The 24,342-nt window shown below is 36.6% G+C and overlaps 1 protein-coding gene across 2 annotated transcripts in view; it reads right to left on the bottom strand.

Annotated features, from left to right (window-relative positions):
* The window catches only part of IntS3 (integrator complex subunit 3), a 1,056,838-nt gene that overhangs the window by 993,812 nt on the left and 38,684 nt on the right, over positions 1 to 24,342 (bottom strand). For both annotated transcript variants that reach the window (XM_090368499.1, XM_090368500.1), the window contains exons 2-3: positions 20,471 to 20,554; positions 265 to 348 (exon numbers count right to left, since the gene is read on the bottom strand). In XM_090368499.1, coding sequence (XP_090224625.1) covers positions 265 to 348; positions 20,471 to 20,554 — 168 coding nt within the window. The remainder of the gene's footprint in view (positions 1 to 264; positions 349 to 20,470; positions 20,555 to 24,342) is intronic.

Genomic DNA, 24,342 nt, shown 5'->3' with positions numbered 1-24,342 from the left:
AGCATTTCCAGAACTATGTTGATAAAAAATATTTTTATTGTCTACATAGGAGGAACTTATTCCTGAAGTTATGCCGTGTATTTTTGAGACACCCTGTATATATATATATATCATCTCCCTTTACATATATTTTTATATATAAAAATATATAAAATTTTAATTGCTGGTGAGTAAAACATATGTACATTTCCTTACCAGTTACATATACCAAGTAATGATAATGAAACCTTAGCATTCAGCATAATTTTTTTATTTTTAACTCACCCTTGAAGCATTAACTGGGTCTGTCAATATACCATACAATAAACCAAGACTTATATCTTCATGACTTTGAGATCCTTTACAAACCTAAAATGCAAAAAGAAAAAAAGAAAAAAAAAAACATATTAAATTCAATGTCTAATATACTGAAATTCTCTATTCCTCTTACTAGTTTCAATGACGTTTCATTAAATGTTATTTGTCACCAAACCTTAAAAACATAAAAGTAAAATTTAATATTATCCCCTACCTGAAAGGAATCAGAAGAATTTCCATATTCATTGTAACTGTTTATGTTAGAATTTTATAGCTCGATAAACTAGCACAAAAGTTTACAATAGGTGTCCATTTTTTCTTGCCAACATACAGATTTGGCAAATATGTAGTACCAGAAGTATTTGATAAAGCTGATCATTCAATTACCTAAGCAATATATACAATGCTATAAAAAGAAGCTTGTATACTTTAAAAGAAATAAATGTTGAAGAACTTTCCCAAATGAATTAAACATCAAAGTGCAGCTCCTTAATCACAGGCAGTAAATACTAAAAATAAATAAATAAATAAATAAAACAATAAAGAAAAATAGAACAAAATATATATATATATTTTGGAATTTTTCACTCTAACGAAAAATGCCCTACGATAGTCTCAAAGTATGCAAACTCAAGTAAACAACCCAGCTCATATTTAACTTATCCCCCCACCCCGATTCATACTTATTTTCATAACTCATAGTTACAGTTTGTCTGTTTTATGATGGCAGTTGGATACTTGTGAGCAAGGAAGGGAAAGAATAGAATGTTGACATCATTGCAGTCACTGTCATGTGCTTCTCATTCAGACAAATAAGAATTTTATGCTTGCCCTAGATGATAAGGACAATTAATTAATAAAGGTGATAATTTTTCATGTCTTTAGCCTAAATATGGCCTCCACTAAAGGCACACCCTTTATGAGAACAGATTTATCCTGAATGAACTTTATTTTAAAATAATGTACATTCAATTTAAATATAAAGTTATATAAGGTAGACTGTCAGAATAATGCACCTTCAGGGATTGAAAGTACTGTTATTTCGATTTTTCCTGTTATGTAGAAAGTTTTATTTTTAATATATTTAATGCAGAAATAATGAAGCTAAATAAGAAATAGAGATTAAAAATGCAATTTTATTAACTGCACATAATAAACATAAATATCCTGTAATATGTAAACATAAAAAATATAAACATGCTTTAGTATATAAACAGAAAAAAGAGAAAAAATTTTCAATTTTCTATTCTACTGATCTCCTTCGAATATGTCTGCTTTAAAAGTAGAGTGTGCATTTCTTCTAATGCTTCATCTGTAGTAGAGGGCACATTTTCTTGATGGTTTTATTTAGGAATAGCAACTGCTTTTATCAAAAATTTTCTTATATCACTTTGTTTCATTGATGAGACATTGATGCAAGAGATGAGATATTGATGCAAGCCATGCATCAATATCTCAACTTAAAGGATATGTAAAGAATTTTCTACTGTGGTGGATAGAACTGTTTGCATTATTTCTTCAATACTGCTTTGCCTTGACCTTACATTAAAACCATCAATATCACCTTCATCAGATAGTAAGTTGTGGCACTTGGCCATAATTCCAAGTAGCCATAATCACAGTATTCCAAGCAATTGCTATAGAATATATTACATCTTTAATTGTGAAGCCCATTGAAAGTTGAGAATAGAGATATCCTTGCTATCATTTGTGTCATAAAATCACTTCGATAATAGCATTTAAAATTAGGATAACTCCTTGATCTATGGGCTGAATGAGGGAAGTGACATTGGATTGTAAATAACAGGAAAAAATATTTCCACAATTAGAAACTAATTTGGATTCATAAGGATGGGCCTTGCAGTTATCAAGAAGTAAGACACATTTAAAATTTGGACTCTGCCCCATATCATATAAATTCATTCGAACTGCTGGAACAAATTCATGAGTGAACCAATCTTGAAAATTTTTCTTATCCATCCAAGCATTTTCTTGGGTCTTATAAGTCACAGACAAATGCATAATTCCCTTCAATGCTCATGCGCAATGGTATTTACCAATAACAAAAGGCTTTATTCTGTGTTGGCCCAATGCATTTGCACACATAAGAACTGTCACCCTTTCTTTATTTTGCTTAAAACCACTTGCACTTTTTTCTTTGCAAACTGATAATGTTTTTTGTGGAAAACATTTCCAGTAGAGATAGGTTTTGTCAGCATCGTATATTTGGTTAGCTGTAAGATTATTGTTATTAGCAAGCTTTTCAAATTTCACACTATTCTTTAGCTGCCTCTGTGTCAGCAGACTGTTTTTATCCCGCAATGTGTAATCTTCTAATTCTGTCTTATCTTAAATTTAGTTAACCATCCATTAGTAAAAGCAATTGTTGTATCAATGCCCATTTTTTCTTTAAAATCTTTAGCTTTGGCAATAATCATTGACCCTGATATAGTCACACCTTCTGATCATTTTAATAAAAACCGCTCATGCAGTAATTTATCTAAGTTTCCTAATTTTGGCTTAAGCAAAGTTTTTCTATCAGCTATTTTACTGTTAGGTTCTGAACATGCAGTAAATTCTAAAAATTTGTGCTCTGAATGTTTAAAATCATACATCGTTGATGATCCAATGTTATATTCTGCCATTAATACACTCCTACTTATGCCCCCCATTCTATTTTCTTTATTATATCAAGTTTGTCACTAAGCTTTAATATTAGCATTAGTAGAGGCCTATGATGCAAGAAAGCAAGCTTATACAGCATTAGCAAAAAAAAAAAAAAAAAAACCCTTCCCATTTCACCTAACCACCCATCCATTCACTCCAAATGTTTGTCTAGTTCTGGCTTGATTTATTTAAGCTGTCAACTTCCACAACAATTTTGTTCCAGCAATCAAGCACCTTCTGGCTAAGACAAATTTCCGCACATCTATTCTACAACTGTCTTTCCTCAATTTGAATTTATGTCCCCTCAAGTGATTAAACTGGGCAAAGGGAACAATCCCATCAGCACTGAGCTTGCTCAAACCATTCAAGGCCTTATACACTTCAATCAGATCACCTCACAGGTGCCTAGCCTCCAAATGCTGCAATTTGAAGAACTCTGAATTTGGATGTTATTCTTCTTTACTTCTCTGTATGAGGTTTATTAACTTTAGGAGCCATAATGAGGGGTTTTTAATTTAAAATAACAGTATAATCCATGATATCAGTACAAAATTCACTTTCAAAATAGCAATAGTAAACAAATACAGTAATCATGTAACTTGACATTTTCTTTTTTTTGGCACTGCAAGACATCTGCGCTGTAGGTAAACATCTGATCTTAATGTGCCGTTAGCTTGAATGTTCCGTTATAACGGAACACTTAACATCCCAAATAACGGAACACTTAACAACAGTAAACTGTTATTTCAACAGTTTACTGTTGAAATAACATCATGGTTTATAGGAGTTCGCCTAGTTTCACCTTAGTACAAGAGTTTTCAACAGAGGATGATCCAATCACAAATTCTCACCTATGCGAGGGTATCAAGAACCTAAACCTACCATACTTTGAGATGCTACTGTACTTGAAACAAAATATGCATCATCCTTTTTCTGAATTCCACCACTAAAAGGGAAAATTAAGTTGAATGGCAGATAAATAAGAATGGAAGAAAAATCAATGCATATTTAACAAACCTATACAGTGTAAAATAACCTTCATAGTTAACAAGATAATACAGTATTTGTGATGCATGGTGAATGCTAAAAAAATACTATTTTAAATCTTTAAAGGGAGAAAGTTACCACATGTAAATACCACAACAAACCTAACACAAATAATACCACAATTAAATAAAAAAATAAAAAAATAATAAAAAACACACAACAATTGTAAAGCTGTTATTCATCAATCCAAACTAGATTTTGAACATGTGAAGTGTAAGAAACTTCCTTCTTGTCGAAATAGTAATCAAGCATTCTGGTCTCTTGGCAAAGTTATTGGACACAACTTTTGTTGTCCACTTATACTCCCACCTAATTAAAACCTGATGGTTCTACTGCCTCCTCAACTAATGACAAAACCATCACTAACATTCTACTTTTCTTCTACTCTTACATTGATGATCTTGATAAACCATTACCATTCCAAGTGCATTCCACTCAATGCCCCCTGTGGTCTTTCAACAGAAGGATGTTAGAAGAATTCTGAAAAATCTTGATGTCAAGAAAGCTTCAGGTCCTGATGTCATTAGTAACAGTTTCTCAAAACATAAGCTTGCTCCTGTTCTGTGTTGCACTTTTATACTTTCTTATTCCACTGGAACTTTTCCTTCTTGGAAATTTGCTCATATTCCTCCAGGTCCTAAAAAGAGTGACAAATCCCTGCCATCCAATTATCGTCCAATGGCATTTATCTCAAATCTTTCCAAATCATTAGAGAAATCCATCAACTGCCAACTTCTAAACTATTTCGAGACCTTTCATCTGATCAAGTACTACCAATATGGCCTTTGTCAGTGTCAGTCCACTGGTGATACACTAGCTTCTGTAACCAGTCTTTAGACAAATTAAATGGGAAAGTTTGGTAAATCTCAAGAGGTTGCTCTTAACATTTCTAAGGCTTTTGTTTATGTTTGGCATAAAGTTCATCTAAATAAGCTCCCATCTTATGGTTATTGTTGTTATTTGTTTTTTTTTTTTTTAGGAGCATTAGCAACTAAGGCCATATTGCTCCGGGATATGCAGTGGTCATTCCCTGACCTTTCTGCATCCTCCGTATTTGGTGGTGACGGGCTCGAACCCCGGTCTAATCAAGAAGCGTATGCTACGAACTGCTGCTCCTTCCCACTTGGCTACAGAGGTGCCTCCCATCTTATGGATTACTGACTATGCAACCCCAGGAATTTTTTTTTTTTTTTTTTTGGCTGGTGCAGCAAAAGCCTCAGGCTTCCTTGCATCACATAGCTAATGATAATAATAATTTTGTTTTTCCAATCCAGTAGCCAGTTTTCTCTCCAAAGGCACTGATATATAGCGCTGCCGTTCTCCAAGTTTCAGCTCTTTCTCCCACACTTTTCCTCTTGTATATTAATGATCTTCCACTGACTGGGAAATCCTATCCATAGTTTCGCTGATGGTGACATATTTGGTGGTGACAGGCTCGAATCCCGGTCTAATCACACTGAATTCCACTTTCCAATTTGTGAACAAATAGCTTTAACTTTTCAAATATCCTGCACAAAGAGCTTTAACTTTTCAAATATCCTGAAAACAAATAGCTTTAACTTTTCAAATATCCTGAAAACAAATAGCTTTAACTTTTCAAATATCCTGCACAAATAGCTTTAACTTTTCAAATATCCATCACCAATTTCTTAAATGCTACTATCTTTGACCCAATAACTTAGTTAGCAAAGATAACTTAGTTAATTTCAATCCTTCTAAAATTCAATCTTATCATATGTATCGCAAAAAACAGTATACTACTCCTATGCTTATCTTTGATGACACTCAGATTTCTATACAAGTTAAAATACCTCTATTATGGATTACTCTGACTTTTAATCTCCCTCCTTTAGCGTAAGACAAATTGCTTCCTCTCCATTCAAAAAACTGGGTTTTCTTCTTTCTTTTTTTATTTTCAGCATGACTGTTCTTCTAAGCAACTACTCATTTTGTACAAATATAAAATCCACACTATCATAGTATACTGTTCCCACATCTCAGGTGATAACCCCCCCCAAAACCTCTCTCAGGCTTTATTTAAAGGAGGGCAGTCAGGTTAATTAAGACCCAGTCTCTTATAAAGCCTCTCCATTCTCTGTCTCACATATGCTGTTTCAGCTACTGCCTTTTTCTTAGATACTTCCACGAACATTGTTCTGAATTGACCTCCCCAATTCCCCACCTCTCTTCCAAATCACTCTGAGCACATACCACAACTAATCAGTATCCAACTTCAAATTCACAAAGTTTGATTTTCTACTTGCTCATTTATCCCTTCAACTTTTGATTTTTGTAACGTTCCTTCAGGTGAATTTAGTAAAAATTATATTCTACAGAAATTCAAGTCTATTTTAAACACATCTTGTAACCTTCAACCCATGCATGGTATTAAATTCTAATACCTTTGATGCCCGGGATATTCATAAAAAAAAAAAAAAGTACCTCATTTTTTGCCCAGTATCTCTGTACAACAACTTCAAGCTTATTTAGCATTAGCAAGGGCACAGGTTGCAAGAATGCAAGCTTGTATAGTATCAGCCAAAAAAAAAAAAAAAAACACACACACCCTTCTCATTTCACCCATTCACTTGCTCCAAATGTTTGTCTAGTTCTGCCTTGAATCTGTTTAAGCTATAACTTCAACAACGACAGATGGAAGTTGTTTCAGCAATCAAGCACCCACTGGCTAAAGGCAAACTTCCACACATCTATCCTACAACTGTCTTTCCTCAATTTGAATTATGCCCGCTCAGGTGATTAGCATTAGCATTAGTAGAGGCATTTGATGCAAGAAAGCAAGCTTATGCAGCATCAGCCAAAAAAAAAAAAAAAATAAATAAATAAATAAAAAATAACCACTTCCACTTCACCCCTCTGTTCGTTCGAAATACCTGTCCAGCTGAGCCTTAAACTTATTTAGGCTATCAACTTCCACGACAAGGGATGGAAGTCTGTTCCACCAACCAACCACCTGCTGGCTAAAGGCAAATTTCCTCACGTCTATCCTACATCCGTCTTTCCTCAATTTGAATTTATGCCCTCTCAGGTGATTATTCTGAGCAAGAGGAAGAATCCCATCAGCATTGAGCATGCTCAAACCATTCAAGGCTTTATACACCTCTATCAGATCACCTCGCTGGTGTGCCTAGTCTCCAGACACTGTAATTTGCAAAACTTAAGCCTTTCTTCGTAAGAGCATCCCTTTGTTCCATTCACTAATCTTGTTGCCCTTCACTGTACTCGTTCCAGCATCTCTACATGCTTCTTGAAATGAGGCCTCCAGACCTGTATACAGTACTCTAGGTGTGGTCTCACCATTGCCTTATACAAGGGAATAATCACCTCCTTATCCCTGCTAGAAAAATTCCTATATATCATCGACACAATACACCATGAGCTACTCTTGCAGCCTGTCTGCACTGCTCAGAAAACTTCATATCTACCTGCACAACCACCCCCAGGTCCCTTTCATTCTCTACCACTGTCAGTGTAGTACCACAGAGTTGATACGTTGCTCTGGGGTTGCTGTTTCCCAAATGTAGTACTTAACATTTGTCAATGTTAAACTTCATTTGCCACCTCTCAGCCCATCTGCTCAACCTTTCCAGATCCTGTTGCAATAGCATAGTGTCCTTGACAACCCTGCCAACCTTCGTATCATCTGCAAACTTGGACATTAAGCTTGATATACCATCATCAATATCATTTATAAATACTAGTAAATTAATGAGAGGAGTTTACCTCAATATAGTACGTAGAACACTTCCGTATGATACCCTCCAGAAATTAAAACGGAAAAAACGAAAAAATCGACAACTTACCGGTACATTAAAGTAAAATATAAATAATTAAATAATCAATTTAACACAATTCAAAATCAATTTAAAACAAATAAAATTCAAATTAACGCAATTAAAAGAATCTAACGAAAATATTCAAAACGATTTTCCTTCCTTTTTTTTTTTTCTTTGGGCCGAGTACCTTAGTGTAGATTTAATGTAATTTTGTACCAAGCCATTCAAAAAATCTCCCATAATTGTGTGTATCGATTGTATACTACTGGAGAGACAGGAAGTGAATGAAATAGTCAATAAGAGTTTAAAAATTAATTAGATAGTATGAATCAGAGCTGTAATACTCAATATGTTCTACGTTGATAATAATATTAGTAAATTAATAAGAGGAGTTTACCTCAATATAGTACGTAGAACACTTCCGTATGATACCCTCCAGAAATTAAAACGGAAAAAACGAAAAAATCGACAACTTACCGGTACATTAAAGTAAAATATAAATAATTAAATAATCAATTTAACACAATTCGAAATCAATTTAAAACAATTAAAAGAATCTAACGAAAATATTCAAAACAATTTTCCTTCCTCCATTCAAAAAATCTCCCATATTGAGGTAAACTCCTCTTATTAATTTACTAATATTATTATCAACGTAGAACATATTGAGTATTACAGCTCTGATTCATACTATCTAATTAATTTTTAAACTCTTATCGACTATTTCATTCACTTCCTGTCTCTCCAGTAGTATACAATCGATACACACAATTATGGGAGATTTTTTGAATGGCTTGGTACAAAATTACATTAAATCTACACTAAGGTACTCGGCCCAAAGAAAAAAAAGGAAGGAAAATCGTTTTGAATATTTTTTTTAGATTCTTTTAATTGCGTTAATTTGAATTTTAATTGTTTTAAATTGATTTTGAATTGTGTTAAATTGATTATTTAATTATTTATATTTTACTTTAATGTACCGGTAAGTTGTCGATTTTTTCGTTTTTTTCCATTTTAATTTCTGGAGGGTAATCATACGGAAGTGTTCTACGTACTATATTGAGGTAAACTCCTCTTATTAATTTACTAATATTATTATCAACGTAGAACATATTGAGTATTACAGCTCTGATTCATACTATCCATTTATAAATACAGAAAACAATAATGGACCCAATACTGAACCCTGAGGGACTCCACTAATAACATTAGTCCACGATGAGCAGTGTCCATTGATTACCACTCTCTGTCTTCTCCCCCTCAACTACCCCTTTATCCATAGCAGCAATTTGCCTCCAATGCCACACTACTCCAATTTGTGCAGCAGTCTTCCATGTGCAACAGTATCAAAAGCCTTTCTAAGATCCAAGTATATAATATCAAAGTTATTCCCTGCATCCAGTTCTTTTGTGACTGCATCATAGTATCCAATCAAATTGGTCAGGCAAGACTTCCCCTTAACAAACCCATGCTGTGTCTGAGCTATAACTGAAGTCTTGTCTAGATGATCTTGCAGCGCTTCTTTAACCAGTGCCTCCATTTCCGGGAACAGAAGTTAAACTAACAGGTGTATAATTACTTGTGTCGCTCTTTGATCCTCCTTTGTGAATTGGGGTCACATTTGCACATCTCCAGTCCATGCATACTTCCCCTGAGTCCAAGGAAGCTCTCATAATTATGGCTAAGGATTTGCTTACTTCCTTTGGTGCCTCCTTTAATATAACTGGATAGATCCCATCCACCCCAGGTGCCTTTCTTGTATTTATCTTCAACAATTTCTCCTCCCCTTTACTCTCAGTTATTACAAGATTCTCTAGCTTACTGCCAGAGTTGAATACACCTCTGGCATTCTCCTCGCTGAATAACTCCTCATGTGTGAATGTCGATGCATAGTATTCATTTAGATTGTTAGCTACCTGAGCAGGATCATCAACAGTTGACCCATCAATATCAAGTGGACCCATCTGATTCCTTCTAGGGTTTACATAAGTAAAGAACTCTTTGCTGTTTTTCTTTGCATCCCTTGCCAAAGATTTGCTTCGCCTGCCTAACCTCCTTTGTAACTTGGTTATAGATCAACTTGTATCTATCATAGGCTTCTGTGTCAAGTGTTAATTTGTATGTATCCCATGCATTTTCTTCTCTGCCATATGTCTCATTAGTTCATCTGACATCCACTTAGGCCTAAATCTTGAACAATATTTCTTAGTTGATATGTAAAGCCTAGTAGCTTCCAAGATAAGTTCTTTGAATGCTTCCCATTTTGAATTTGCTGTTTGTAACATCATCAGTTGGTCCCACTGTATAGAATTTAAATACTGTCTCAGTCCATCGTAGTCACCTTTACGAAAGCAATAACCCTTCCCTTTACCCCTAATGGTAGTTACCTCTTTGAGTAAATCCCACTTCAGCACACTGTAATCACTGCCACTTAGTGGTTCATTTACCTGCAGATTCTTAATGCATGAAGAATCACTAGTGATAATCAAATCAAGAGTATTACTCACTCTAGTTGCCTCCCGAACATGCTGATGTAGAAAACAATCATTCAATAAATCCACAAAAGCCTTGCTAGTGTGTGAGTGACCAGCCCCCAAATTCCAGTCAATATCTAGGAAATTAAAATTCCACATTATAAGTCTCTCTGATTTACTGGCCCACTCTATTTCCCTGTACAGTTTCTTATTATACTCATCAGAGTCATTAGGCCTATAGCACACTCCTACTCTAAATTTTGATCTCCCAATGCTTATGTCACACCAAACTGACTCAACACTGCACTGTCCAGCAATGTCGACTGGCTTCACTTCCTCAGATTTTATGTATTTCTTAACTAATAGCATAACCCCTCCTCCCTACCTATACTGTCTGTCCTTTCTGTAGACATTGTACTCCCCAAATTCCAGTTCTGCATTCCTTATATCTGTGTGACACCAGGTCTCTGTAATCCCCACAATATCTGCCTTTGATGTTTTGAGCAATACCTCAAATTCATCAAATTTATTTACTAAACTCCTAGCATTGGTGTACACACAAGAATACATGCACCTGTTCTTTTTCTTAGCTATCCTAACACAACCCATGTGTTTACTTGTACCCCAATGATTCCCAGCAGTTTCTGAAATATCCTGCATCTTAATTTCCAGGCTGCGGCTCATTCCAATAGAAGCAGTGCAAGAATCACTTTCACCTCTGCCAGTGGCTACTGTTAATCTATTAGTCCTTGTATCCCCCCAAGTCTAGCAGTTTTCTGACCCGCCTAACACTGCCTTGATAGCATCAGCAAACATTCTTGCACCCTTTCTATTTAAGTGTATACCATCTCTGTAGAAGCAATCTCTCCTGTTAACAAGTACAGACCATTATTCTGAGCAAGAGAAAGAATCCCTTCAGCACTGAGTATGCTCAAACCATTCAAGGCTTTATACACCTCAATCAGATCACCTCACAGGTGCCTGATCTCCAGACACTGTAATCTGCAAAATTTAAGCCTTTCTTCGTAAGAGCAACCTTTCGTTCCATTCACTAATCTTGTTTCCCTTCTCTGTACTCATTCCAACAGCTCTACATCCTTCTTAAAATATGGCCTCTAGACCTGTATACAGTACTCAAGGGTGGCCTGACCATTCCCTTATACAAGGGGATAATCACCTCATTACCCCTGCTAGAAAAATTCCTGTATATCATTGACAAGACACCATGAGCTGCTCTTGCAGACCCTCTGCACTGCTCAGAAAACTTCATATCTGCCTGCACAATTACCCCCAGGTCCTTTTCACTCTCTACCACTCACTCAGTGCAGTACCACACAGTTGATATGTTACTCTAGGGTTACTGCTTCCCATATGCAATACTTTACATTTGTCAATGTTAAACTTTGGTTGCCACCTCTCAGCCCATCTGCTCAACTTTTCTAGATCCTGTTGCAACAGTTTACTGTCATTAACAACACTGCCAATATCACCAGTGGATCGACACTGACAGCATCCATACTGGTAATCATTGATCAGACGGAAGGTTTCTAGGTAGTTTAAGAGTTGGCGGTTAATTGATTTCTCCATAACTTTAGAAAGAGTACAAATAATTGCAATGAGACGATAATTGGATGGGAGAGATTTGTCACCCTTTTTAGGAACTGGCTGGATATGAACAAATTTCCAAGCAGAAGGAAAATCACCTTTGGAATAAGAAAGTAAAAAAAGGCGGCAAAGAATAGGAGTAAGTTCAGGAGCACAGGTTTTGAGAACAAGTGGAGAAATACCATCGGGACCTGGTGCTTTCTTAGTGTCAAAATCCTTCTGACATCCTTTTGACGGAAGACCACAGAAGGCATTGAACGGAGCATGTTGGGAATGGTGGGAGGCGTTTTACCAAGATCATTAATACAGGAGTTGGAAGAAAAATGGGATGCTAGCAGGTCAGCTTTATCCTTGGCTGAAGTGACAACAGAACCATCTGGTTTGGACAGGTGGGAGCAGAGATGGGCAAAAGCTGCGGCCAATAGCTTTGGCAAGAGACCAGAATGCTCAACTACCATCAGGGCAAGAAGCAAGTTTTTTACTCTTAGCCTGTTCAAACTCTAGTTTGGAATGATTAATAACTGCTTTACAATTGTTGCGTGCTTTGGTGTAGGCAGAAAATGAAACTGAAGAATTAGAAACAAGCCAATTACGATATGCAACATTCTTCTTCTTCTTCAAGAGAAGAATGTTATGATATGCAACATTATTCTCTTGAACAGCCTTAGCGCATTTATTGGAAAACCAAAGTTTAGATAAAGGACGATATTTTAAAGTGGAGTGTGGGATAAAGGATTCCATTCCCACAAGAATAATTTCACTGACACGACCTGAGCAAACGTTGACATCAGAAGTTTTGAAACAGTAATCCGACCAAGGAAAAGAAGTCTCGCAGGTCATCCCATTTTGCATTCTTGTAATGCCAAATAACACGAGGTTGGGAATAGCCATGATATAAAGGTTCCATTGGAGAAGAGACAATCACCAAGTTGTGATCTGAAGTGCCTAAAGGACCTCTCACTTCGCCCGTGTACTTAGAAGGGTTGTTTGTGAGAAAAAGATCAAGCGTATTGACTGTATGATTAGGATTGTCTAGTATTCTTTTGTATTGTATTGTATTGTATTGTCTGGTAGGTAAATGAACAATCTTTGCAAGGTCATTAGTAATTGCAAAAGCCTCAGCATCTCGACCTGCTGGGTCGGTGTGAATAGTAAACCGAAGCCAGCTGGAGTTGTGAACATTAAAATTACCAAGGAAAATTACCTCACTGTTAGGAAAGTTGGACTAGAGAAAGTCAAGTTGCAAAGAGAAGAAGTCAAAGAGCTCCACGTGATTAGTGGAGTTGGGAGAATGGTAGAGACAACAGATGAATTTGACACAATGAGGTAGGGAGATTTTAAGCCGGAGAAGATCAAAGAGAGGAGATTCCAAACTGCGAAGTCTCTGGCAGGGAATATCAGAACGGACATAAGCGCAAGTACCACCTTTGAGGCGAAAGGAATCATTCAGCGAATAATTTGGGCATCTGAGATGAGCAGTAGTTGAATCAACCGATAACTGAGATTCTGTCAGAAAAAGTACATGGGGTTTGGCAGACTGCAAGTGGAAATGGACATCGTTGAGATTAGAATTGAGACCACGTAAATTTGTGAAATAAATTGGGAAGTGCTTGGGAGGTTTAGATCTTTTTGCAGATAAGCTTGCTCTATTTAGGCCTAAACCTTGAACAATATTTCTTAATAGGTATATGAAACATTTAGTAGCTTCCATGATTAATTCCTTGAATGCTTCCCACTTAGAATTTGCTGTTGGTAACATCATCAGTAGGTCCCACTGTACAGAATTTAAAAACTGCCTGAGACCACTGTAGTCACCTTTACGGAAGCAAAAACCCTTTCCTTTACCCTGATGGTAATTATATCTTTAAGTAAATCCCACATCAGTACAATGTGATCACTGCCACCTAGTAGTTCCTTTATCTGCAAATTCTTTGTGTGTGACTGTTTGTGTTTTTTTTATACTCTTAAGAAAACCTAAATTATCACTATTTCCATATGAACTTCCAGCAGGTCATAAAATCCCCCACACCTTGATTTCCATATTATTGCATGATCCAATAGAAGTAAGAAAAAATCAATTGCACCTTGCTTCTGAGTGTCATTAAACTAGTCTGTCCTCCCCACACACACACACACACCCCAGAAGTAATCCGAGTAGTGGTTTCCTAACACATTAGTAATATTGCATCCCTGATATTTAAGTTTATCCTAACCTGTTAAAAAAAAAGTACAGATATTTCTGAATAAAATTCAACCCACAAATTTTATACAATCTCTCTGAGCCAAAATGACTAATGAGACTTTTCATGGAGATGTCCTATTCCATCTGACCTTATTGAATAAAACATTCAATAAGGATAGATGAAATAGGACAAGGGTACAACTTCCAGTGCAACTAACACCTTCTGTTCACAGTGATTCCACCCGTAGCCAGATTCCTAATGGTAGGCTCTGGCATCGCGTTCGAAGGCTGAGTACTCGATGAGCACCTTAATTTAATTTCTTCAAGGATAATAAGTCCTTTCTTCAAGCAATCAAATTTGTCCATCAAATGCTAAATTTCTATTTAATATCCTCCCTCTCTGCACCAATTACATGCAAAGGCATCTCCTGTGGCAGTATTGGTGTTGACAAAATGATACAAGGAAGCAAGCTTATACAGCATCAATCAGCATCGATGGGCATACAAAGTGGATAACTTTTTTAAAAAGTTACCCAATTGGTATGCCCAGTCCTAATAATTATTAGAAGGATTGGGCAAATTATTTGTCCAAACCCTCTTTAACTTTAATCAAACTATCTGCTTCTAAAAACATCAGATGTAAATTTATTCCAACAAAATAATCAATCAATTAACTTATGACTAAAGCAAAAAATCCAAAATTTTTATCCTGAAACCATCCTTTTCCAATTTAAATTTATCCCCTTGCATATTTCATCTGAGAAAGAATACCTTCATCTTCAAATAGGCCTCTGAGGTTGGGTATATTCATACTGTGGATTTTAGTGTTTTGCGCCAACCTTACGTAAAAATAAAAAACAAAGGAAACTGGACTTTTAATAACTGTGTTTATAATAAATTATAATAACCTGTATTTACAATAAATTTAACTTTACGATAAACTATACATATAAAATATTAAAATCTGCTACATTAAGAACAATAAAATGCATTAAAATATACTAAGTTAAAAGCGATAAAAAACCGATAAAAAACCATAGCTTTCAAAGGCTCCAGCCTTCTTCTTCAGCGGTCAAGCTTTAAAAGGCTCCAGCCTTCCGCTGAAGAAGAAGGCTGGAGCCTTTGAAAGCTATGGTTTTTTATCGGTTTTTTATCGCTTTTAACTTAGTATATTTTAATGCATTTTATTGTTCTTAATATAGCAGATTTTAATATTTTATATGTATAGTTTATCGTAAAGTTAAATTTATTGTAAATACAGGTTATTATAATTTATTATAAACACAGTTATTAAAAGTCCAGTTTCCTTTGTGTTTTTATTTTTACGTAAGGTTGGCGCAAAACACTAAAATCCACAGTAAGAATACCTTCAGTAGTATTTAGTCTACTCAACCCATTCAAAGCCTTAAATGCTTCAAGTCTCTCTCTCTCTCTCTGAGGATGCCCAGTTTCCTGATGCTGAAATCAAGAACTCAAGTTTTCCTTCATAAGAATACCTTTTTTTTGTGCCCTTGGCTAACCTTGGCTTGATCTCTTCACCTCTTCCAACAAATCTTCCAAACCTCCTACATGCAGTACTCAAGACACCATCTAACCACTGCCTTATACAATGGGTATACCTACTTCTTTATCCCTACTGTCAAAATTCCTGTATATCATTGACAGAACTCCATGAGCTATCCTAACTGCTTGTCTGCAAGTACAATTATCCTTTAATTTTTTTTATTCTTCACTACCAAGAGTTTGATACCATACATATGGTATGTTATCTGCATAGCTACCAACTTTTGACTTTCAAAAACTGTTGATCAGGTATTTGTAAGCAGGAGGAAAACAGGAGGTATCTGGGCCAAAGCAGTTGAAAAAAACTTTTCTACAAAAAGGAGTTTCCCAAAAAAAAAGGAGGGAAAATGGATACTTTCTGCACCATAAATTAATTTAATTTAACTGACATATTACAGTTGTATAATTTTATAGCTAAGGCTTAAAGTGCTGTCTGTTAACTCATTAAAATTTTTTTAGCAAAAGCTTATTTCCCATCCTCGCCTCTTAAAATATGTATTATTGTTTAAATTCCATAGAAAATAACAGGGTGTGGGAAACACAAGAGGTCAACACTTACTGGAGTTTTGAACAGAAGAGAGTCTAATGGTAGCAAACATATAGTTTAAGGCACCACTCCACAAAAGATATACATGGAAGAATTCTGGCGATTCATGAAGGTACCAAATTAATTACATCTTAATTAAACAGAGATACCGTAACAAAGCGAAGAAAGCAATGTCCTATCTGGGAGCGGACAAAGATTCAGACCACTCACTCATAAAGATGAACATGGAACTAAAATTTAAGCACCTGAATAAAAGGAAATCATTCATGAGATGGAACGTTGAGAAATTTGTACAACAGAGTGCAAAAAATGTCCCGCAAGATCTGACCAATGTGATCGCTGCTGAGGTGACTACAAACAATCTAGAGCAAAATTGGTCTTTATCAAAGAGACGACTTGTAAAGCTGTATCAGTGGCTCTGGGTAAGAGTGAAAAAATTATGTGGATTCCTTGGAATACTGCTTACAAGGATATTTTACTGCAGAAAATGGATGACAGGAGAAGACTGACACGGCAAAAAAATTATGATGATCAAAGGAACTATTGTAGATTGAAATTGATAAGGAATGTAGGAAGGCTAAAGAACAGTAGTTTTTTTTTTTTTTTTTTTTTTGATTTGGTAGTTGTTGGCGCATCGGCTTCTGTGGCCATATTGCACCTCCCAAGGTTTTTGCAGTACTTTGATCCAAGCCCGAGGCGGGAATCGAACCCGCGACCTTTGGGTTGCCGGGCAGGTACTTTACCCACTCGGCTAGCCCGGTCGGCTAGAACAGTAGTGGGCAGAGAACTGTCAAGAGAATGAAATGCACGAACAACGAGGTAGGGTGGACTTGGTGAATAGAAAAATCAGAGAATTAACGAAAAAAGACCAACGGAATCCAAACAAGAACAATGCACGATGAAAAGGGAATGACAGTACTGAACTTTGAAGAACAAAGGGAAAGATGGAGGAGATATGTTGACGAACTTTATGATGATTCAAGCATGTACTCATGGTGGAATAAAGCACTAGAAGAACAAGAAAACATGGAGGAAGAAATATCTAAAGATGAATTCAACACAGCCTTAAAGTCCCTTAGTAATAACAAAGCTCCAGAAATTGACAACATACCTGCAGAGCTTTTAAAATACAGTGGAGAAAATCTGAAGAAAGCCTCATTTGAATTGATAAAGATAATATACAGGGATGAGCGATGGTCCGAGGAATTCTGCACATCAATCATAATTCCCATACCCAAGAAGATGACACCAACAGTATGCCAAGCCTACAGAACTATAAGTCTTATTACACATGCATCCAAGATTCTGCTAAAAGTCATCAAAGTTCATATGGAGAGTCATAATGAACAATTTCTGGATGACAGTGCAGTTTTCACAGAGGCAAATCGATGAGAGATGCTATTGGAATACTGAGAGTGTTGGGTGAGAAAATGTATAATATGGGAAGAAACCTCTGTGTGTGTTTTGTGGATTACAAGAAGGCATTTAGCATTAGTAGAGGCATTTGATGCAAGAAAGCAAGCTTATGCAGCATCAGCCAAAAAAAAAAAAAAAAAAAACCACTTCCACTTCACCCCTCTGTTCATTCAAAATACCAGTCCAGCTGAGCCTTAAACTTATTTAGGCTATCAACTTCCACGACAAGGGATGGAAGTCTGTTCCACCAACCAACCACCCGCTGGCTAAAGGCAAATTTCCGCACGTCTATCCTACATCTGTCTTTCCTCAATTTGAATTTATGCCCTCTCAGGTGATTATTCTGAGTGCGGAGGAAGAATCCCATCAGCATTGAGCATGCTCAAACCATTCAAGGCTTTATACACCTCTATCAGATCACCTCGCTGGTGCCTAGTCTCCAGACACTGTAATTTGCAAAACTTAAGCCTTTCTTCGTAAGAGCACCCCTTTGTTCCATTCACTAATCTTGTTGCCCTTCTCTGTACTCGTTCCAGCAGCTCTACATCCTTCTTGAAATGAGGCTTCCAGACCTGTATACAGTACTCTAGGTGTGGCCTGACCATTGCCTTATACAAGGGAATAATCACCTCCTTATCCCTGCTAGAAAAATTCCTATATATCATTGACAATACACCATGAGCTACTCTTGCAGCTCATCTGCACTGCTCAGAGAACCTCATATCTGCCTGCACAACCACCCCCAGGTCCCTTTCATTCTCTACCACTGTCAGTGTAGTACCACAGAGTTGATACGTTGCTCTGGGGTTGCTGTTTCCCATGTGTAGTACTTAACATTTGTCAATGTTAAACCTCATTTGCCACCTTTCAGCCCATCTGCTCAACCTTTCCAGATCCTGTTGCAGTAGCATAGTGTCAGTAGTGTCCTTCACAACCCTGCCTACCTTTGTATCGTCTGCAAACTTCGACATTAAGCTTGATATACCATCATCAATATCATTTATGAATACAGAAAACAATAATGGACCCAACAATGCGCCCTGAGGGCTCAGTGTTGGGTCCATTATCATATTTGATAGAGTAATCTGGAGAGAACTGTTCCCATTGCTTGAGAAAATTATTGGACTGATCTATGATTTATATAGAAGACAAAATGTGGTGATAAGAGTGAGGGGAGAACTGGCAGAAAAAGCTAAAGTTAAAAAGGGAGTAAGACAAGGGTTCTTACTTTCACCTGGTTTGTTCAATGCTTTTGCCGAAGTGATAATAAAGGAGGCACTTGGGAATAAGAAGTGGGGGGTTAAAATAGGTGAAAAGTACGTACAGGATATTAAGTCTGCAGACAATCAGGCAATACTAGCAGGTTGCCCTGTTAAGCTGCAAAAAAAAAAAAAAAAAAAAAATGATCAGAAGACTAAATAAGAGAGCACTGAAGTACAGAATGAAGATAAATGTGATGAAAACAAAGACAATGATGATTGATAAAAAGTTAATTCCCTTCCGAATTGAGATCGATGGAGTAAGAATAGAACAGGTAGAACACTTTAGATATATAAGGTAGTTATTTGCACAGGACATTTCATGTCAAACTGAGATTCAATTCAAAATTGCAATGCAAAGCAAGCTTACAAGAATAAGCTGTAGTTGATTATTACACAGAAGATGATGTCACAGGAAATTAGGAAGATGATAATAAAGACATATTTGGTCAGTGGCACTATATGCAGCAGAGACATGGATTCTAACAGAGACAAAAAGAGACTTGTGACCTAGGAGATGTGGTGCTGGCGCAGAATGGAAAAAATTAAATGGACTGAAAAAGTGTCGTGTCTCACCCAACACTCTCAGTGTTCCAATAACATCTCTCATCGATTTGCCTCTGTGAAAACTGTACTGTCATCCAGAAGTATTAAGATGTGTCCAAGAACAAAGGAAAATTCTAGGTAGAATAAGATCAACTAGACTCAAATAGGTGGGTCACGTGATTGAACATGGTGGTTTGCTTCTGGATGCAATGGAGGGGGCTGTGGGGGAAAAATGCCCTAGCGGTAGACCAAAAATGACCTTGATTGGGACATTGTTGGATGAAGCAGGACTTCAAAATTTTCGAAGTAGTTGCCACATAATTATATAAGTAGGTAATGCAGAATATTTTATATGTACAAATATTTGAATATTAAATATTTTGAACGAGATTTGTGCATCTTTTCACTACTGTTTATTATTGATTAGGGAATATCCTATGGCACCGACCGCAACTCACAAATACATACGTTACCTTATGGGAATGCGGCGCTCGCTTAGCGTGGATTCACTTAGCGCTCACTTAGTTTTTCAGGAACGAATTATCAGCATAAAGCGGGGGTCACATGTATATCACTTTTACTCACTTCATTCACTTTTTCAAGTATTTATCTTATAATTCAGAAAAACTTCAACATCCACAAAAGTAGCTGGAAGTCAATTCTAACTGTCAATCACATTTTGATTAAAGGAAAACTTTCAGTTGTTTATCCTACAATTATCCCCTCTCGATTTAATTTATGCCCCTAAATTAACATTGCATTTGTCAGTATAGTTTTTTTTTTTTTTTTTTTGATTATTAGCTAGTTACACACTCAGAGTATTTTTATACACTTAACAACACATAGAGTTGCTATTAATTGATTAAAAATTTAATTTCTGCATTTTTCGATCTACCAAGAACATAAAACTTCTCTTCAAATTGCTTCATGTATTTATCATTCCAATCACCATCAGTTCCTTATTCCTGGTAGTCTGTGAGAGATACCTATACATTTGCTTTCTAAATATTCTAAATATTTGGTGGTTGCCAACTATTATGAGAATGGAATTACTAAAAGAGGATTATACTTACATTAGAATTTAATGCATCATGGGCATCTTTTTCTGAAACTCCAGCAATTAAACTTTGAAGTAAAAAATAACAACGGTCGAACCTCTGAAAGAGAAACCAATAATCAATGAATTACAAAAAAAAAAGTGAGAATGGCCTCTTTGATATCTTTTAAGAATAAATCATATGAAAATAATGTAGGTGACAATCAGAAGTAATAGGGTAAAAATTGAAAAAATTATTTTCCAAATACACTAGCATTTTTGTATTATGTAAGGCACCACCAAACTCTGTAAAAACCATACAGATGCCAGTTTATTGTAGCCCACGTGCGTGCGTGCGTGCGTGCGTGCGTGTGTGTGTGTGTGTGTGTGTGTTTTCATTCATATTTAATGAAATGGAACATTTTAATTCACATAACTGCAATTTTAATCAAATATCAAAGCATAATCTGCAAAGATGAACATAAAAAAACAATTACCGCATTTATCATTTATTTAAATACCAAAATAAATAAGCAAAGTATGGAGATTTCAAGGATTACTGAGAGTCATCATGGAACGAGTAAATACATGAGCTGTGTTATGGTAACTAAGAGTAAGAACAGGTGCTGTATAATTACATGTACACCAATGCTAGGAGTATAGTAAATAATTGCCAGCTATTATGGGATAATCGATAGGCTATAAGCACATAAAATTTAAATTAAAGAAAAACATTGTGTGCACAATAAAAAAAAAAATCGATAATATCTGCCCAGACACCATAGGAGGGAGTATATAATGGAAGCTTGTCAATCAATTTGGCCCTGGAGAGACTGTGCTCATGGGGTATAATTTTTCTCAGCCTGGTCTATGCTTGTTAACAGGAGAGATTATTACTACAAGTATGGGATACACTTGAATAGAATGGGTGCAAGAATATTTGCTGATGCTATCGAGGCAGTGTTAGGTGGGTCAGAAAACTACTAGCTTGAGGGGGATTCACAGACTAAAATATTAACAGTAGCCTCACGCAGAGGTGGAATTGATTCTTGCACTGCTTCTATTAAAATGGGCAGCAGCGTGGAAAGTGAAGTATTGGGATTTCAAGGATTACTGAGAATCATCATGGAACAAGTAAATACATGAGCTGTGTTATGGTAACTAAGAGTAAGAACAGGTGCTAGGAGTATAGTAAATAAATTTGATGAAATTGAGGTGCTGCTGAAGACATCATAGGCTAATAATGTTTAGCATTAGTAGAGAGGCATATGATGTAAGAAAGCAAGTTATGCAGCATCAGCCAAAAAAAAAAAAAAAAAAACCCCACTCCCATTTCACCCCTCTGTTCGTCCGAAATACCTGTCCAGCTGAGCCTTAAATTTATTTAGGCTATCAACTTCCACCACAAGGGATGGAAGTCTGTTCCACCAACCAACTACCCGCTGGCTAAAGGCAAATTTCCGCACATCTATCCTACATCTGTCTTTCCTCGATTTGAATTTGTGCCCTCTCAAGTGATTATTCTGAGCAAGAGGAAGAATTCCATCAGCATTGAGCATGCTCAAACCATTCAAGGCTTTATGCACCTCTATCAGATCACCTCACCGGTGCCTAGTCTCCAGACACTGTAATTTGCAAAACTTAAGTCTTTCTTCATAAGAGCAACCCTTTGTTCCATTCACTAATCTTGTTGCACTTTTCTGTACTTGTTCCAGCAGCTATACATCATTCTTGAAATGAGGCCTCCAAACCTGTATACAGTACTCAAGGTGTGGCCTGACCATTGCCTTATACAAGGTAATAATCACCTCCTTATCCCTGCTAAAAAAATTCCTGTATATCACTGACAAGACACCATGAGTTACTCTTGCAGCCCTTCTACACTGCTCAGAAAACTTCATATCTGCCTGCACAATTACCCCCAGCGACTTTTCATTCTCTACCACTGTCAGTGTAGTACCACAGAGTGATATGTTGCCCTGGGGTTACTGTTTCCCATATGTAGTTTAACATTTGTCAATGTTAAACTTCATTTGCCACCTATCAGCCCATCTGCTCAATCTTTCCGGATCCTGTTGCAGCAGCAGCAGCATAGCGTCAGTAGTGTCCTTAACAACCCTGCCAACCTTTGTATCGTCTGCAAACTTGGACATTAAGCATGATATACCAACATCAATATCATTTATAAATACAGCAAACAACAATAGACCCGACACTGAACACGAGGGACTCCACTAATAACATTAGTCCACGATGAGCAGTGTCCATTGATCATCACTCTGTCTTCTCCCCCTCAACCATCCCTTTATCCATAGCAGCAATTTGCCTCCAATGCCACACTGCTCCAATTTGTGCAGCAGTCTTCCATGTGCAACAGTATCAAAAGCCTTTCTAAGATCCAAATATATAATATCAAAGTTATTCCCTGCATCCAGTTCTTTTGTGACTGCATCATAGTATCCAATCAAATTGGTCAGCCAAGACTTTCCCTTAACAAAACCATGCTGTGTCCGAGCTATAACTGAAGTCTTGTCTAGATGATCCTGCAGTGCTTCTTTAAAAATTGCCACCACTAATGTTCCTGAAACAGAAGTTAAACTCACAGCTCTATAATTACTTGTGTCAGCCTTTGATCCTCCTTTGTGAATTGAGGTCATATTTGCACATCTCCAGTCTATGGGTACCTCCCCTGAGTCCAAAGAAGCTCTCAATTATGGCTAAGGGTGTGCTTACTTCATTTGCTGCCTCCTTTAATATAACTGGATAGATCCCATCCACCCTGGGTGCCTTTTTTGTGTTTATCCTCAACAATTACTCCTCCACTTTGCTCTTAGTTATTACAAAATCAGCTAACTCACTGCCAGAGTTTACTTCACCTCTGGCATTCCCCTCCTGAATAACTCCTCATGTGTGAATGTAGATGCAAAATACTCGTTTAGTTTGTTAGCCACCTCAGCAGGATCACCAACAGTTGAACCATCAATATCCAGTGGACCAATCTGATTCATCCCTTTCCTTCTAGAGTTTACATAGGAAAAGAACTCTTTTCTGTTTTTCTTTGCACCTTTGCCAAGGATTTCTCATAGTCTTCCTTTTCCTGCCTAATCTCCTTTGTGACTTGGTTACAGACCAGCTTATATCTATCATAGGCTTCCATGTCATTAATTTATATGTATCCCATGCATTTTTCTTCTCTGCCATATGTCTCATTAGTTCATCTGACATCCATTTAGGCCTAAACCTTGAACAATATTTCTTAGTTGATATGTAAAGCCTAGTAGCTTCCAAGATAAATTCTTTGAATGCTTCCTGTTTTGAATTTGCTGTTGGTAACATCATCAGTTGGTCCCACTGTATAGAATTTAAATACTGTCTCAGATCATTGTAGTCGCCTTTACGAAAGTAAAAACCCTTTCCTTTATCCCTGATGGTAGTTACCTCTTTGAGTAAATCCCACTTCAGCACACTGTGATCACTGTCACCTAGTGGTTCCGTTATCTGCAGATTCTTAATGCATGAAGAATCACCACTGATAATCAGATCAAGAATTTTACTCCCTCTAGTTGCCTCTCAAACATGCTGACGTAGAAAACAATCATCCAATAAATCCACAAAAGCCTTGCTAGTGTGTGAGTGATCAACCCAGAAATTCAAGTCAATATCTGAGAAATTAAAATCCCCCATTATAAAACACTCTGATTTACTGGCCCACTCTATTTCCCTGTACAATTTCTTATCATAATCATCAGAATCATTAGGCCTATAGCACATCCAAATCTCCTCTGAATTTTGATCTCCCAATGCTAATGTCACACCAACTGACTCGACACTGCACTGTCCAGCGATGTCAAATGGCTTGACTTCCTTGGATTTTGTGTATTTCTTAACTAATAGCATAACTCCTCCTCC

Source organism: Mastigoproctus giganteus, chromosome 2 (genome assembly GCF_048544385.1).
Source record: "Mastigoproctus giganteus isolate SK-2022 chromosome 2, ASM4854438v1, whole genome shotgun sequence".
NCBI lineage: Eukaryota > Metazoa > Arthropoda > Arachnida > Uropygi > Thelyphonidae > Mastigoproctus > Mastigoproctus giganteus.
This window is presented reverse-complemented; position numbering and strand designations above follow the sequence as displayed.